Below are 14963 nucleotides of genomic sequence, written 5' to 3'. Positions count from 1 at the left end.
TAGGAACCCTCCAACCACAAGGGATGAACTCAGATTTCTCCAGTTTCCTCATTTCCCCTCCCCGCACCTTGTCTCAGTCAAATCCCGCGAATTCAGCACCACCTTCCTAACCTGCAATCTTCTTCCTGACCTCTCCGCCCCCACCCCACTCTGGCCTATCACCCTCACCTTGACTTCCTTCCACCTATCGCATTTCCAACGCCCCTCCCCCAAGTCCCTCCTCCCTACCTTTTATGTTAGCCTGCTGGACACACTTTCCTCATTCTTGAAGAAGGGCTTATGCCCGAAACGTCAATTCTCCTGTTCCTTGGATGCTGCCTGACCTGCTGCGCTTTTCCAGCAACACATTTTCAGATGTACTCTGACTTCTGGCTGCTCACCCTTCCACTTAAGAATCCTGTCGACTCCATCAGCGACATCCCTCACCCTGGCACCCAAGAGTCAACGTACAATCCAGGAGTCTTGTTCGCGATCACAGAATCTTCTGTCTGTTCCTCTAACCATTGAATCTCCTATCACTGTCACTCTTGTATTCTCCCCACCTTCCCTTCTGAGCTACAGAACCAGGCTCAATGCGTGAGACCTGGCCGCTATGGATTTCCCTGGGAGATCATAACCCCCACCCCCAGCAGTGTCTAAAGTGGTTTCCTTTATTTTTGAGGGGAAATACCACAGGGGATCACTGCAATGTCTGCCTATTCCCTTTCCTTCCCCTGACAGTCACCCAGCTACCTTTATCCTATGACTTAGGTGTGACTACCTCCAAATAACTCCTCTCAATCAGTCCCTCAGTCTCCTGATTGATCTGAAATTATTCATTTCACCCAACATTTAAAGGTAGCTTAATTTCTTTTCTCATGGATACATTGGACATGGGGGTTGCTGGATGGGATGGTATTTATTTCCCATTTCTACTTGCCCTTGGAGAGATGATAGTCAGCTGCTACCTTGAACCACTGCAGTCCATTTAGTGTAGGAACACCCATTGTACTGTTAGGGATATAATTCCAGGATTTTAACCCAGTGATGGAGTTTAATTCCGATAAATGCAAGGTGCTGCATTTTGGGAAAGCAAATCTTAGCAGGACTTATGCAGTTAATGATAAGATCCTAGGGAGTGTTACTGAACAAAGAGACCTTGGAGTTCATAGTTCCTTGAAAGTGGAGTTGCAGGTAGATAGGATAGTGAAGAAGGCGTTTGGCATCCTTTCCTTTATTGGTCAGAGTATTGAGTACAGGAGTTGGGAGGTCATGTTGCGCCTGTACAGGACATTGGTTAGGCCACTGTAGAGATATTATGTGCAGTTCTGGTCTCCTTTCTATCAGAAAGGTGTTGTGAAACTTGAAAGGGTTCAGAAAAGATTTACAAGGATGTTGCCAGGGTTGGAGGATTTGAGCTATAGGGAGAGGCTGAACAGGCTGGGGCTGTTTTCCCTGAAGCACCGGAGGCTGAGAGGTGACCTTTAGAGGTTTACAAAATTGAGGGGCATGGATTGGGTAAATAGGTAAAATCTTTTCCCTATGGTGAGGGAGTCTAGAGGAACTAGAGGAACATAGGTTTAGGGTGAGAGTGGTAAGATATAAAAGAGATCTACAGGGCAACTTTTTCCACACAGAGGGTGGTACGTGTATGGAATGAGCTGCCAGAGGAAGTAATGGAGGCTGGTACAATTGCAACATTTAAGAGGCATTTGGATGGGTATATGAATAGGAAGGGTTTGGAGGGATATGGGCCGTGTGCTAGCAGGTGGGACTAGATTGGATTGGGATATCTGGTTGGCATGGATGGGTTGGACCGAAGGGTTTGTTTCCATGCTGTACATCTCTATGACTCTGTCCCCAGTTCTGACCTTATGGAGGGAAAGTCATTGATGAAGCAGCTGGAAATGGTTTGGACACTTTTGTGAGGATCTCCTGCAGAGATGACTGACCTCCAACAACCAAATGCATCTTCCTTTGGGCTAGTAATAACTCCAAGTGGAGAGTTTCCCCTATCTCCACTGACTGCAGTTTCATCAGGGGTTCTTTGATGCCACACTCAGCCAAATGTGGCCTTGATAGCAGGGGTAGTCACTGTCTCGTCACCCCAGAATTCAATTCTTTTGTTGCTGTTTGAGTCAGGATATAATGAGGTCCTGAGCTGAGTGGACCTGACACAACTCAAACTGAGCATCAGTGAGCAAGTCATTGCAGAGGATGTGCAACTTGATAGCACTGTTGATGAACCCTTCCTTTATTTTTACTGATAATCGAAAGTAGACTGAAGCGGTATTTATCTGGGTTGGGCTTGTCTTGCTTTTTGTGTGTGGGACATACATGTAAGAGAAGAACGTCCTTTATTGTTGTGTGTATTCCAGTACAGGAGTACATTGGTAACATTTTTACAATGGCTGCCTTTAATAAAGCTAAAAATCACACAACACCAGGTTATAGTCCAACAGGTTTAATTGGAAGCACACTAGCTTTCAAAGCATCACTCCTTCATCAGGTGGTAGTGGAGGACTCAATCCTAAAACAGAATTTATAGCAAAAAATTAGTGATGTAACTGAAATTATACATTGAAAAATACCTTGATTGTCTGTTGAGTCTTTCATCTGTTTGAATACCAGGATAGTTTCACTTCTTTCATGTGTAAATCACAAAACTTTTTTTTAAAAAGTTGCATTCTCAGGTTAGCTGTAACAATGGGTGATAGCTAGACGATATGTTGAAGGTGTTAGCCCCCTGTGTTCTCTGTCTATGTCATGATGTTTAGATTGATTCTAATTGTGTAGAGTGTCTTAAGTCTGTGAGGGGGTGCATGTGGGAGTGTGTGCGTGTCTGGGGTAGGGGGGGGTTGAGTGTCTGTGAGAGAGTGTGTATGTATGTGTGCGCATGAGTGTAGAGTGGTCTAAATCTTTGAGTGGATGCCTGTGTGAGTGTGGGAGTGTATGTGTCTGTGTGTGGGTGTCTGTGTGTGGGTATAGTGCAATGGTGGTCACCTGTAATGTGACATGAACCCAAGGCCCTGGTTGAGGCCCTCCCTATGGGTACCAAACTTAGCTATCAGCCTCTGCTCGGCCACTTTTCGATGCTGCCTGTCCTGAAGTCCGCCTTGAAGGATGGTCACCCGAGGGTCCGAGGTCGAATGTCCTGGACCACTGAAGAGTTCCCCAACTGGGAGGGGACATTCCTGTCTGTTGATTGTTGTGCGGTGCCCATTCATCCGTTGTCGTAGCCTTTGCTCGGTTTCCCAATGTACCATGCCTCAGGGCATCCTTGCCTGCAACGTATAAGATGGGTAACATTGGCTGAGTCACATGAGTACCTGTCATGTACAAGGTGGGAGGTGTCCCTACGTGTAATGGTGGTATCCATGTCCACACTCTGACACGTCTTGCAGCGTGACATGGTTGTATGGAGTTGTTCTGAGAGCCAGGAAGCTTGCTACGATCAATGATCTGTTTGAGGTTTGGCGGTTGTTTAAAGGCAAGTAGTGGAGGTGTGGGGAAGGTCTTGGCGAGGTGCTATTCCTCATTAATAATGTGTTGCAGGTCACGAAGAACATGGCGTTTTAGGATTGAGTCCTCAACTATCACCTGATGAAGGAGCGACACTCCGAAAGCTAATGCACTTCCAATTAAATCTGTTGGACTATAACCTGGTGTTGTGTGATTTTTAACTTTGTACACCCCAGTCCAACACCAGCATCTCCAAATCATGCCTTTTGATAATGTCATCTGAGATACAAATACTTACCTGTGTAATTTTCTACATTGTCAGGTAGTCGCCAGTGTTGTAGCTGTTCTGGAGTAGCTTGGTTAGGGAATGGTGAGTTCTGGAGCACACGTCTGCAATACATTTCCAAAATGTTGTCAGAACTCATTGCCTTTGCAGTTAGTTATCCCACCGTTTCGTTATGGCTCAAGATAAATCTTCTGTTATGAGATTGTTCTCTAGTTAAGTTAAATCTGATTGCTAGTTAAATTGCTACACTGTGCAATAAGCACAGAAAATTCTGGAAATACTTGAGGTCTGGCAGCATTTGTAGAGTGAGAAACAGTCAGATCAGCACTCATCAACTTGAAACCTTAACTGTTTCTCTCTTTTGGAGTCTGCCAGACGTGATTGAATGTTTAAAGTATTTTTTGTTGATACTGCACATGTTGGAAATCTCAGATATGTTGTTTTTCAAATTTTTTGGTGATATTTGGTTCACAATGTCTGATCTCAATGTAGGAAGCCTACCATGCCAAGCCTCTAGTGTTTTGCCTTTTGAAATATCATCAGAAATAAAATTGATTGTCTTTTCTGAAACTGATTACATTATGTGTCATTGCTAAATCCACATGTTTCCAGTGACATTGCCTAACATTGTCCCATGGCTCATTTATACAGAATTGCTTGTCCCGTGCCTTTGTTACTTACTGTCTTCCCATCTTGCATTCTCCCAACTTCAGAGTGTTGAAAAATCTGTTGCTCATATCCTAATTCCACATCTTATTTATCTATCACCACTGCCTTGCTGACCTATGACTTTATGGCTCCTCATTAAAGTCTGCTCTCCATTTTACAATTCTTAATCTCACCGCCTTATGGTCTCTGTAGTTGACTCCATCCCTTATAACACTTAGATATATCTGCATATTTCCAATTTTGTTCTCTTAAATATTCTTGATTTGAATTATTCTACCATTGGCAGTCTTGCCTTAGCTGCCTAGAAACTCTGAAATTATTTCTGTAAATCTGTACACTTCTCTATCTCACTTTCCTCTTTAAAGACCCTTCTCAAGACATACCCCTCTGACCAAACTCTTTAGCTGCCTATCCTCATATCTGACTCAGATTGTAATGCTAAAATGCCTTGGGACATTGCATTACCTTAAAAGGTGCTGTCTGATGGATATAATTTGGATTTATAATGAATTCTGGGTCTAATGCAGAAATTCAATGTCGAATCTGAAGCCAGGAAGAGGAAATAATGAAAACCGGAGAAGTGTCTTCTACACTGAGGACTGGGAGCTGATTGATCCCAGCCTCAAAGAACTGGAAGAGGCAGCAGCACATGAAGAAAAGAGAAAAAGTTCCACAGAAGCAAATAGAGGTTTGTGACCTCATTTTACAGTTGCAACTCAGTGTTTGGAAAATCACACATTATTGTACAAGCCAATATACTTTCAAAGCAACATTCCACTCCTTGGATAAGACCATGTTTTTTATAATCTGTCTAAAGTTTTTGTTCTGTCAGGCCTTGCATAGTTTCACCCAGCATTTCTGTCTGTCAAATTGAAGCTCTACAATACTATCAGAAGGTCTTTTGGCCCATTTTCTGTGTTGGCCAAAAAGGAGCTATACAGCAGATTCCCATTTTTCAGGCCTTCGTACATAGCTGTTTAGATTATGGTGCGTCAAGGCATATTCAAGCTTTTACATAGAACATTACAGTGCAGTATAGGCATTTCGGCCCTCAATGGTTTCACAGGTTGGTGCAACAATCTGAAGCCGATCTAGCCTGCATTATTCCATTTACATCCAAATGTTTAGGCCAATTACTGCATATCATTGACTGAATTCTTGAATACTATCTGATCACCTTAAGCAAAGTTTGTCCCAGTTTATGACGTCCAATGCCATTAATAGACTAATGGTCAATAGTTTCTACAAATCAAATCATATGTTTGTGTCCTGGTCCAGAGAGCCCAGGTACACATTCCGTCAGCTCTAGAGGAGTTTCAGAAACCTCTAAACAGGTAGATTAATCATCACAAATGAGATTGAACATTGCTGTGATGGCATTGGTTAATTGGCCTGCTACACACATATGTATGTGAAGTTAGCTTTTGTGTTAGAAGCCTGCTGAGTCCTCCTAGAATGTATATATGAAATTTGGGAGTAAGAGAAAATATTTTGGCAAATAATTCATTGAAAAGAAACATCAAATGCTACTCCTGGTCCTCAGGTAATTTCTCTTTCTAGCCACTTGACAAATTTATCTTTATAGAAATTTTAATCCCTTGAGCTGCTCATACTCCACTTCCAGAGAACCGCGCACCTGAATTCCAAGGTCCCTCTGTCCACTACTCTCCATAAGGCCCTACCATTCACCATGAAACTCCTACTCTGTTAGTGTGAGGGGATAGATTAGATACATATGTATGTATCAGTTTTAAAGTTCCCTAATCTGAGGCATTAGCTTGTTTTAAGTTGTGAAGTGTGATTCCCCATTTTGCTTAACCTGGTCAATAAACCGGTGAATGAAAAGCAACTGGAACCTATTTTGATCACTAAGTACATTAACACAATTTTGACTATTTTATTTCCAAATGCTGTTAGATCTGGATAATCTATGATTCATTAAAATAAATAAATAAGAACCCAAACAGTTTTCCCTGATAACAAGATTCATTGTAAGTACAGTTCGAAAATCACTTTTGTAAATCCAAATTGAATCATCCTGATACTTTGCTCATTGTTTGTTCAACTGAAACTGTTGCCTAGATTATAAATTGTATTTCTGTATATACAATACCTCTCAAAAACAAATTTTACAAATATTACCTTGAAATTTTATTCCTGCCAGTGTGTTTTTGAAATTTCAATTTTGCACAATGAACAACTTCAATTTAGCAATGTTGACAACACATTTGAAATTAGTTTCAAGGTAATTGAATTAAAATTAAATTTAGAGACTAATTACTCTTTATTCCCAATTTAACGATCTTTGTCTTGTTTTAATGTTATCTTCCTAAAATATGTACAGTATATAAATTGCATCCTTTTCCCCACACTGCTAGGCCAAGGTTGTCCAAAACTTTTGTGCAGTCACATTTTAAATTCTTTCATACAAAGGACAATGACCAAATTTTGTAAATACAGGGCTTGGTGCAGCATTTAAATATGAATTGCAAATTAAAAGCTGAAATATGAAGATTGTGTTTAATTTGCTAAGCAAAAATAATCAAAGCAATAAATTGTTAATGTTTCAAATTGGAGTAATCAGTAAAGATCATTTAAAATGTGCCAAGTAGAGAAGTTACGAATAACAGGGTGGGTCTGAGTATGTGTGTGTGACTCCCAAACTTTTTCACTCTCCCATACTCACTGTCCCTTGCTGGGCTCAGGCACCTCAGTCCGCCATCATGTCTACACACCTTAGGTGGCCAGTATCTGCATAGAAGGGTGCAAGCCTGGTGTCTCATCAGCCAATCAGAAATGTGGAGTCTCTTTCCCAGCTCAAAAGTACACAGACTCTTGGTTACCATCTCCCATAGCTGTCTACTACAATTACAGTATTCAGGCATGAATTTGAATGAATCTACTCTCCTTCGAGCTGCTCACTGCTCCTGAATCACAGAATATTTCTCTGCCAATCCCAGCAGTCTGTGAGCAGTAAACGTGGTACAGTAAAATACTGAGATTGGAGGAGACGTTCTTTGTCGTTCTTTCATTTCCACTTGATGTTTTTTTAAACACCGGCTGTTTAGGTCCAACTTTGCCCTGGGGCATATGGTTAACAAGCCAGTCGTGGACATACTTATCATGGTTCAGAGTCCAATTAAATCAGTCAAAGTTTTATTTTATAGTCTGTTTTTTTTTGCAGCTTTACTGCATCTTAACTGAGCTATCTTCATCTGCTTTTTTTTCTTGCTAACATGCTAAAATGTTTTTGATTGAAGTCACGACTCACTTCCCATGCTCAGCACTCTATTATCAGAAGCAGTTACTTTACCTACTGTGTCCTGGCCCTGTGGGCTGCTTTCCTAACATTTTCATTGTTGCCTTTAAGTTTTCTTCGTGGTAGAACTAATAAACTGATTTTTCCATTTCACACGATCCCTCTCTGCACCCAATCACTCGACTTCAGAGCGCATGACCCATATTGGCCAGACTGCGAACTTGCAATCAGGGTATATTAGTGAAATATGTCACACAGATCTAGGGGCTGTTTAACACCATGCCCTGCTCCCAGAGCAAATTTGTAAGCATTTCTGCTACTGTGATAGAAGTAACCTGGCAAATATTTCAGTTGTCAGTTCATTTTTGATGTTGAATAATTTAAACTTGTCCCACGGTAAGATAATATTTTGAATTAACCGAAAGAGATGGAAAATCTCAAGTGTCACATTTATCTTTTTTATAATCCAATAGCAGTACATGAATTGTAAAGTGTGCAATAAGCTTGAATGAGAAATGCGCACATGGTAGTCAGCAGAGCAAAATCTGCAGAGATTGCACAGTGAGTATCAGAGCCGTCTTTAGTCCAGTCTGGAATGTACAGTTATGTCATCTTTGTGTTTTTTTCTGTTAATGAGAGACGTTCTCAGCTTTTAGTTCCCATCTACCAATTGACTTGACGACCGGTCTTGTACATTTTAATCTGGTAATATTGTTTGTCGCATCAACTTCGGACTTTTTTTTTAAAATGGCCTCATTAGTGTTGTTCACATTGAATTTTCGTAACTTGTAACAACAATATCGATGCTTCGTGGTTTTTCCATTCCCACTTTCATTTCCGAGAAGTGGAACAGAGCACGTTAAAAGGTGCTCTAATGACAGTCACCAGTGTGATGAAAGACGAAGAGGAAGTGGAGAAAGTAGATTTCCTCTTAAAAAGTGGATCAAATATTCTTGAGAAGATGACCAAACAGGTGGATGAGGGTAAAGCAGTTGATGTGGTATGTATGGATGTCAGGGAAGGTGTTTGATAAGGTTCCCCATAGAAGGCTATTGCACAAAACACGGAGGCATGAGATTGAGGGTGATTTAGCTGTTTGGATCAGAAATTGGCGAGCAGAAAATGTGGTTTTTGGGAAAGGTTCATTCTGGAGTTCACTTACTAGTGGTATACTGCAAGGATCTGTTTTGGGTCCACTGCTATTTGTCATTTTTGTAAATGATCTGGATGAGGGCGTAGAAGGATGGGTTAGTAAATTTGTGGATGACACTAAGGTTGGTGGAGTTGTGGATAGTGATGAAGGATATTGTAGGTTACAGAGAGACTTAGATAAGCTGCAGAGCTGGGCTGAGAAGTGGCAAATGGAGTTTAATGTGGAAAAGTGTGAAGTGATTCACTTTGGAAGGAGCAACAGGAATGCAGAGTACTGGGCTAATGTAAGATTCTTGGTGGTGTAGATGAACAGAGAGATCTCAGTGTCCATGTATGTAAGATCCTTGAAAGTTGCCACCCAGATTGATAGGGTTGTTAAGAAGGCAAATGGTGTGTTAGCTTTTATTGGTAGAGCCATAGAGATGTACAGCACAGAAACAGACCCTTCGGTCCAACTCGTCCATGCCAACCAGATATCCCAACCCAATCTAGTCTCACCTGCCAACACCCAGCCAATATCCCTCCAAACCCTTCCTATTCATATACCCATCCAAATGCCTTTTAAATGTTGCAATTGTACTAGCCCCCACCACTTCCTCTGGCAGCTCATTCCATACACGTACAACCTTCTGCATGAAAAAGTTGCCCCTTAGGTCTCTTTTATATCTTTCCGCTCTCACCCTAAACCTATGCACTCCAGCTCTGGACTCCCCCACCATAGGTAAAAGACTTGTCTATTTATCCTATCCATGCCCCTCATGATTTTATAAACCTCTATAAGGTCACCCCTCAGCCTCCAACACTCCAGGGAAAACAGCCCTAGCCTATTCAACCTCTCTCTATAGCTCAAATCCTCCAATCCTGGCCACATCCTTGTAAGTCTTTTCTGAACCCTTTCAAGTTTCACAACATCTTTCCAATAGGAAGGAGACCAGAACTGCATGCAGTATTCCAACAGTGGCCTAACCAATGTCCTGTACAGCTGCAACGGGATCCCCCAACTCCTGTACTCAGTAAGCCCTTCTTCAGGCTTATGCCCGAAACGTCGATTCTCCTGTTCCCTGGATGCTGCCTGACCTGCTGCGCTTTTCCAGCAACACATTTTCAGCTCTGATCTCCAGCATCTGCAGTCCTCACTTTCTCCTGTACTCAGTAGTCTGACCAGTAAACGAAAGCATACCAAACGCCACTTTCATTATTCTATCTATCTGCGACTCCACTTTCAAGGAGCTATGAACCTACACCCCAAGGTCTCTTTGTTCAGCAACACTCCCTAGGATCTTACCATTAAGTGTATTAGTCTTGCTAAGATTTGCTTTCCCAAAATGCAGCACCTCGCATTTATCTGAATTAAACTCCATTTGCCACCTCTCAGCCCATTGGCCCATCTGGTCAAGATCCTATTGTAATCTGAGGTAATCTTCTTCGTTGTCCACTACACCTCCAATTTTGGTGTCATCTGCAAACGTATTAACTCTACATCTTATGCTGACATCCAAATCATTTGTATAAATGACAAAAAGTAGAGGGCCCAGCACCGATCCTTGTGGCACTCCATTGGTCACAGGTCTCCATCTGAAAAACAACCCTCCACCACCACTCTGTCTTCTACCCTTCAGCCAGTTCTGTATCCAATTGGCTAGTTCTCCCTGTTCTCCATGAACTCTAACCTTGCTAACCAGTCCACCAACTGGATTGAATGTTTGAACAAGATGATGAAGGTAATGGATGCCCCCGATACCCATTGATTCTGGTTTTGCTAGCGTTCCTTGATGCCACAACGGTTAAATGCAGCCTTGATGTCAAGGGCTGTCACTCTGGAATTTAGCTGTTTTGTCCATGTTTGGACCAAGGCTGTAATGAGGTCCAGAACTGACTGGCCCTGACAAAAGCCAAATTGGTTATCATTCGAGCAGGTGCTGAGTAGGTGCTTCCTGATGGCACTGATGACACTTTCCATATTTTAATGATGACCGATAGTAGACTGGTAGGGTGGCAATTGACTGGGTTGGATTTGTCCTGTTTTTTATGTATAAGACATACTTGGGAAGTTTTCCTCATTGTCGGCTACATGCCAGTGTTGTAACTGTACTGGAACAGCTTGGCTAGGGGAGCGTCAAGTTCTGGAGCAAAAGTCTTCAGTATTATTGTCGGAATGTTGTCAGGACCCATAGCCTTTGCAGTATCCAGTGTCTCCGGCAGTTTCTTGATATCACATGGAGTGAATCAAATTGGCTGAAGACTGGTATCTGTGATGCTGGGGACCACTGGAGGAGGCCCAGATTGGTCATCTACTTGGCACTTCTGGCTGAAGATTGCTGCGAAAGCTTCAGTCCTCTCTTCAGCACTGATGTACTGGACTCTTCCATTAGTGAGGATGGGAATGCTTGTGGAGCAGCCGCTTCCTCCACCGAGTTGATTAATCCATCCATCCACCATTCACAACTGGATGTGGCAGGACTGCAGAGCTTAATCTAATCCTTTGGTTGTGGGATTGCTTAGCTCTGTCTATCACTTGCTGCTTATTCTGTTTGTCATGCAAGTACAGGTCATTCTGCTATAATGTGCGTTTCATTGACGCAAATTTGCTGTAATATGCTTGACGAATTGGGGAAACTTTCTAAAGCACGAACCTTTAAGATGTGTGTTGGCTGTTATGCAGTTACATTACCAACACTTTAAGCGGTATTTCCAAAGCGTAATTTTTTTATGAAGTGAGGTTTCACAAGAACACAACCATCACTTTATAGAAGAATTACCTGTAGTCCTGACTGGTGGTTTCACTAGGTTGACACCTTATCTTTGGGTATGCTGCTCATGGCATGCCCAGGTGCTGCTCATGGCATGTCCTTCTGCACTCTCCATTAAACAAGAGTTGGTCCCCTGGCTTGATGGTAATGGTTGAGTGGGTGATATTCAGGGCCATGAGGCTACAGATTGTGCTGGAGTACAATCCTGCTACTGTTGATGGCTCAGTGTCTCATGGATTCCCAGTCTTGTGTTGCTAGATCTATTCAAAGTCTGTCCCATTTAGCACGATAGTGCCACACATAAGATGGATGTTAACCTCAATTTGAAGACGGGACTTTGCCTCCAGAAGGATGGTGCAGTGGTGACTCTTATCTGTCATGGATAGATGCATATGCAGCTGCCAGATTGGTAAGGATAAGGTCAAGTTTGTTTTTCCCTCTTATTGGTTCCCTCACCACCTGAAGCAGATAGAGTCTCGCAGCTATGTCCTTTAGAACCTGACCAGCTTGATCAGTAGTACTACTGCCAAGCCACTTTTGGTGGTGGACGTTGAAATCCCCCACCCAGAGTACATTTTGTGCTCTTGCCATCCTCCGTGCTTCCTCTAAATATAGTTCAACATGGAGGAGTACCGATTCATCAGCTGAGGGAGGATGGTACATGGTAATCAGCAGGGGGTTTCCTTGTTCGTGGTTAACATGAAGTCATGAGACTTTATGGGATCCAGAGTCAACTTTGGGGACACCCAGGATAACTCCGTCCTGACTGTATACCACTGTGCTGCCACCTCTGCTGGGTCTGTCCTACTAACGAGCCATACATATCCAGGAATGGTGATAGTGCTATCTGGGGCATCATCTGTAAGGTATGATTCCGTAAGTATGACTGTCAGGCTGTTTCATTTCTGGGACTTTGTAACGATTGATACAACTGAATGACTTACCAGGCCATTTCAGAGCGCATTTGAGAGTCAACCGCGTTGCTGTAGGTCTGGAGTCACATGTAGGCCAGAACAGATGAGAATGGCAGATTTCCTTCCTTGAAAGACATTAGTGAACCAGATGGGTTTTCTGATAATGACAATGATTTCATGATCATCAGTAGATTCTTAATTCCAGATTTTTAAGAATTAAATTCTAATTCCACCATCTCCTGTGGTGTGATTCAAACCTGGGTTCTCAGAACATTCTGGGTCTCTGGATTAATAATCTAGCGGTAATACCACTAGACTCCTTTTAAGGGGCAAGTTGTTTTACACAGCGGTAAGAGTCTGGAATGTGCGACCAAGGGTGGTGGTGGAGACTGATACGATAGGGGTGGTTAAGGGATTTTTAGATATGCACGTGAATATGCAAGTAACAAAGGGATATGGACCAAGGGCAGGCAGAAGGGATTAGTTTAATTTGGTGTTGTGTTTTGCACAACAACGTGGGCCAAAGGGCCTGTACCTGTTCTATACAGTTCTGTGTTTTCAGAGTGGGTCTGTCTAAGTGCACTGTGATTGGGGAGCTGTTGCAATTTGAGGCCAGTGGCCCTTTGCTATAGGCTTGGTTTGGGAATGGCCCAAAAATGCTGCAATTCTACATTTGGTGTGAATTCCTCTTTCAAGCATGGATTATGTAACTAAATGTATCAGGTAAAGTGATTAAGAAAAAAATTTCAAAACTTAATATTTGACTTCAAAATTGTGCTAAATTGAAATATTGACTCTGTATTTTCAATCATTTAACTGCTAAAAGATTTGTGTTTGAATTGTCACTCTCAGTAACAGTTTAGTTTTAAACTGGAAAGATTTGTTGGCATATTCTGTAGGGTCGGCATTCTCTTTTGATTTCGCAAGGGCAACGCGAGTTAAACGTCCACCATTCTTGAGAGACATGATCGGAACATCAAAGAATCGGAATAGCAGTGAGTCATCACCTGTCGAATGGATTGTTACCAATGGAAAAGCAACAACAGAGATTCAGGCCAGAATTCAATCTCAGCAGGAGGAATTGAACAAGGTGAAAGAAGATTTAATCAGTCAAAAGGTACAGTTGAAGAGTCAAAACAACATTATTTATAATTTTCACTACCTCTCCATACAAGGAGATTAATCATATATCACTTGTGAGGCACTTTAGCAAAGGAGTGGGGTCATTGAACCAGTGAAGTGGGGAATGTTATTTGAGTCAAGTCCAGGATTGGTTCAAGGAACCCTTGTATGTGAACCTATGATATATGTGGCTTGACCATGCTTGATACTGACAGTAGTTACAAAAGTTATTTGTCTTTCTCTCTGACATCACAAAACGTTGAAAAATTGATGTTTAAAAAGCACTGACCCTTGACCATGTTTACAAAAAATAATGAGCTTGTCATTATCTCATTGCTGTTTGTGGGACTGCTTTGTGCAAACTGGCTGCTGTTTCCTGCATTATAGCAAGAACCAAACTTCAAAGGAGCCTTGGCTGCAATGTACTTTTGTGACTTTCTAAGTAGGAAAGGCACTATATAAGTACAAGCTTTTGTCAATGTGTGCGCCATAGGATTAGAAACTTCATTTCTGCACAGGTTTTTAAATGAATTATGAGGACAGGCTTGAAATACAGGGAAGACAGAAATACAAGCAATTCAGTAGAAGTTTATAAATTTATTGAGGAGATTGGGGATTTATTTGCCCATTTAAGACAGTGAGATTTTTATTTCAGGGCATAGTGAATCTGTGGTATTCTTTACTTTTGAGGACTGTCAAAGCTAGGTTGTAATGTGTACTCAAGGTTGAGATTGACAGATCCTTAACTCTTGATTCACCTACTGATTTTGGGGAAAGGGCAGGAAAGTAGAGCCGAGAATTATCAGATTAGTCATGATCTCATTGAATGGTGGAGCAGATTCAATGGACCGAAGAGCTAGCTTCTGCTTCTACATTTCATAGGTTTTAGTACAGAAAAACAAAGATTCTAAGGGGGTTTGATGGAGTAAAAGCTGAGAGAATGTTTCAGTACGTGGGAGAAATGAAAACAAGGATGCATAGTTTCAAAATAAAAGGTTTCCTACTTCAGGCAAAAGTGAGGCACTTCCTGAGGGTTGTTACTGTTTGCAGGAGAGCATCTGAACCTGGTATTGAGTATATTCAAGGCTGAGTTGGATATATTTTTGAATGCTAAAAGAGTTTGAGGGTTATAGGGGGCAGAGAGTACAGTGGATTTATAGCCACAATTAGAGTCATATAGATGTACAGACCCTTCGGTCCAACCCGTCCATGCCAACCAGATATCCCAACCCAATCTAGTCCCACCTGCCAGCACCCAGCCCATATCCCTCCAAACCCTTCCTATTCATATACCCATCCAAATACCTCTTAAATGTTGCAATTGTACCAGCCTCCACCACATCCTCTGGCAGCTCATTCCATACACGTAC

At 42.1% G+C, this 14963-nt stretch overlaps 1 protein-coding gene across 4 annotated transcripts in view; it reads left to right on the top strand.

The window, feature by feature from the left end:
- tbc1d2b (TBC1 domain family, member 2B) overlaps positions 1-14963 on the top strand; it is a 161623-nt gene that overhangs the window by 87739 nt on the left and 58921 nt on the right. For all 4 annotated transcript variants that reach the window (XR_006309806.1, XM_043680142.1, XM_043680144.1 and 1 more), the window contains 2 exons: positions 4924-5084; positions 13371-13588. Coding sequence is in view for 3 of the 4 variants with exons in the window: in XM_043680142.1 (XP_043536077.1) it covers positions 4924-5084; positions 13371-13588 (379 nt within the window). In the remaining variant the exon portion in view is untranslated. The remainder of the gene's footprint in view (positions 1-4923; positions 5085-13370; positions 13589-14963) is intronic.

Source organism: Chiloscyllium plagiosum, chromosome 40, assembly GCF_004010195.1.
Source record: "Chiloscyllium plagiosum isolate BGI_BamShark_2017 chromosome 40, ASM401019v2, whole genome shotgun sequence".
Taxonomy (NCBI): domain Eukaryota; kingdom Metazoa; phylum Chordata; class Chondrichthyes; order Orectolobiformes; family Hemiscylliidae; genus Chiloscyllium; species Chiloscyllium plagiosum.
This window is presented reverse-complemented; position numbering and strand designations above follow the sequence as displayed.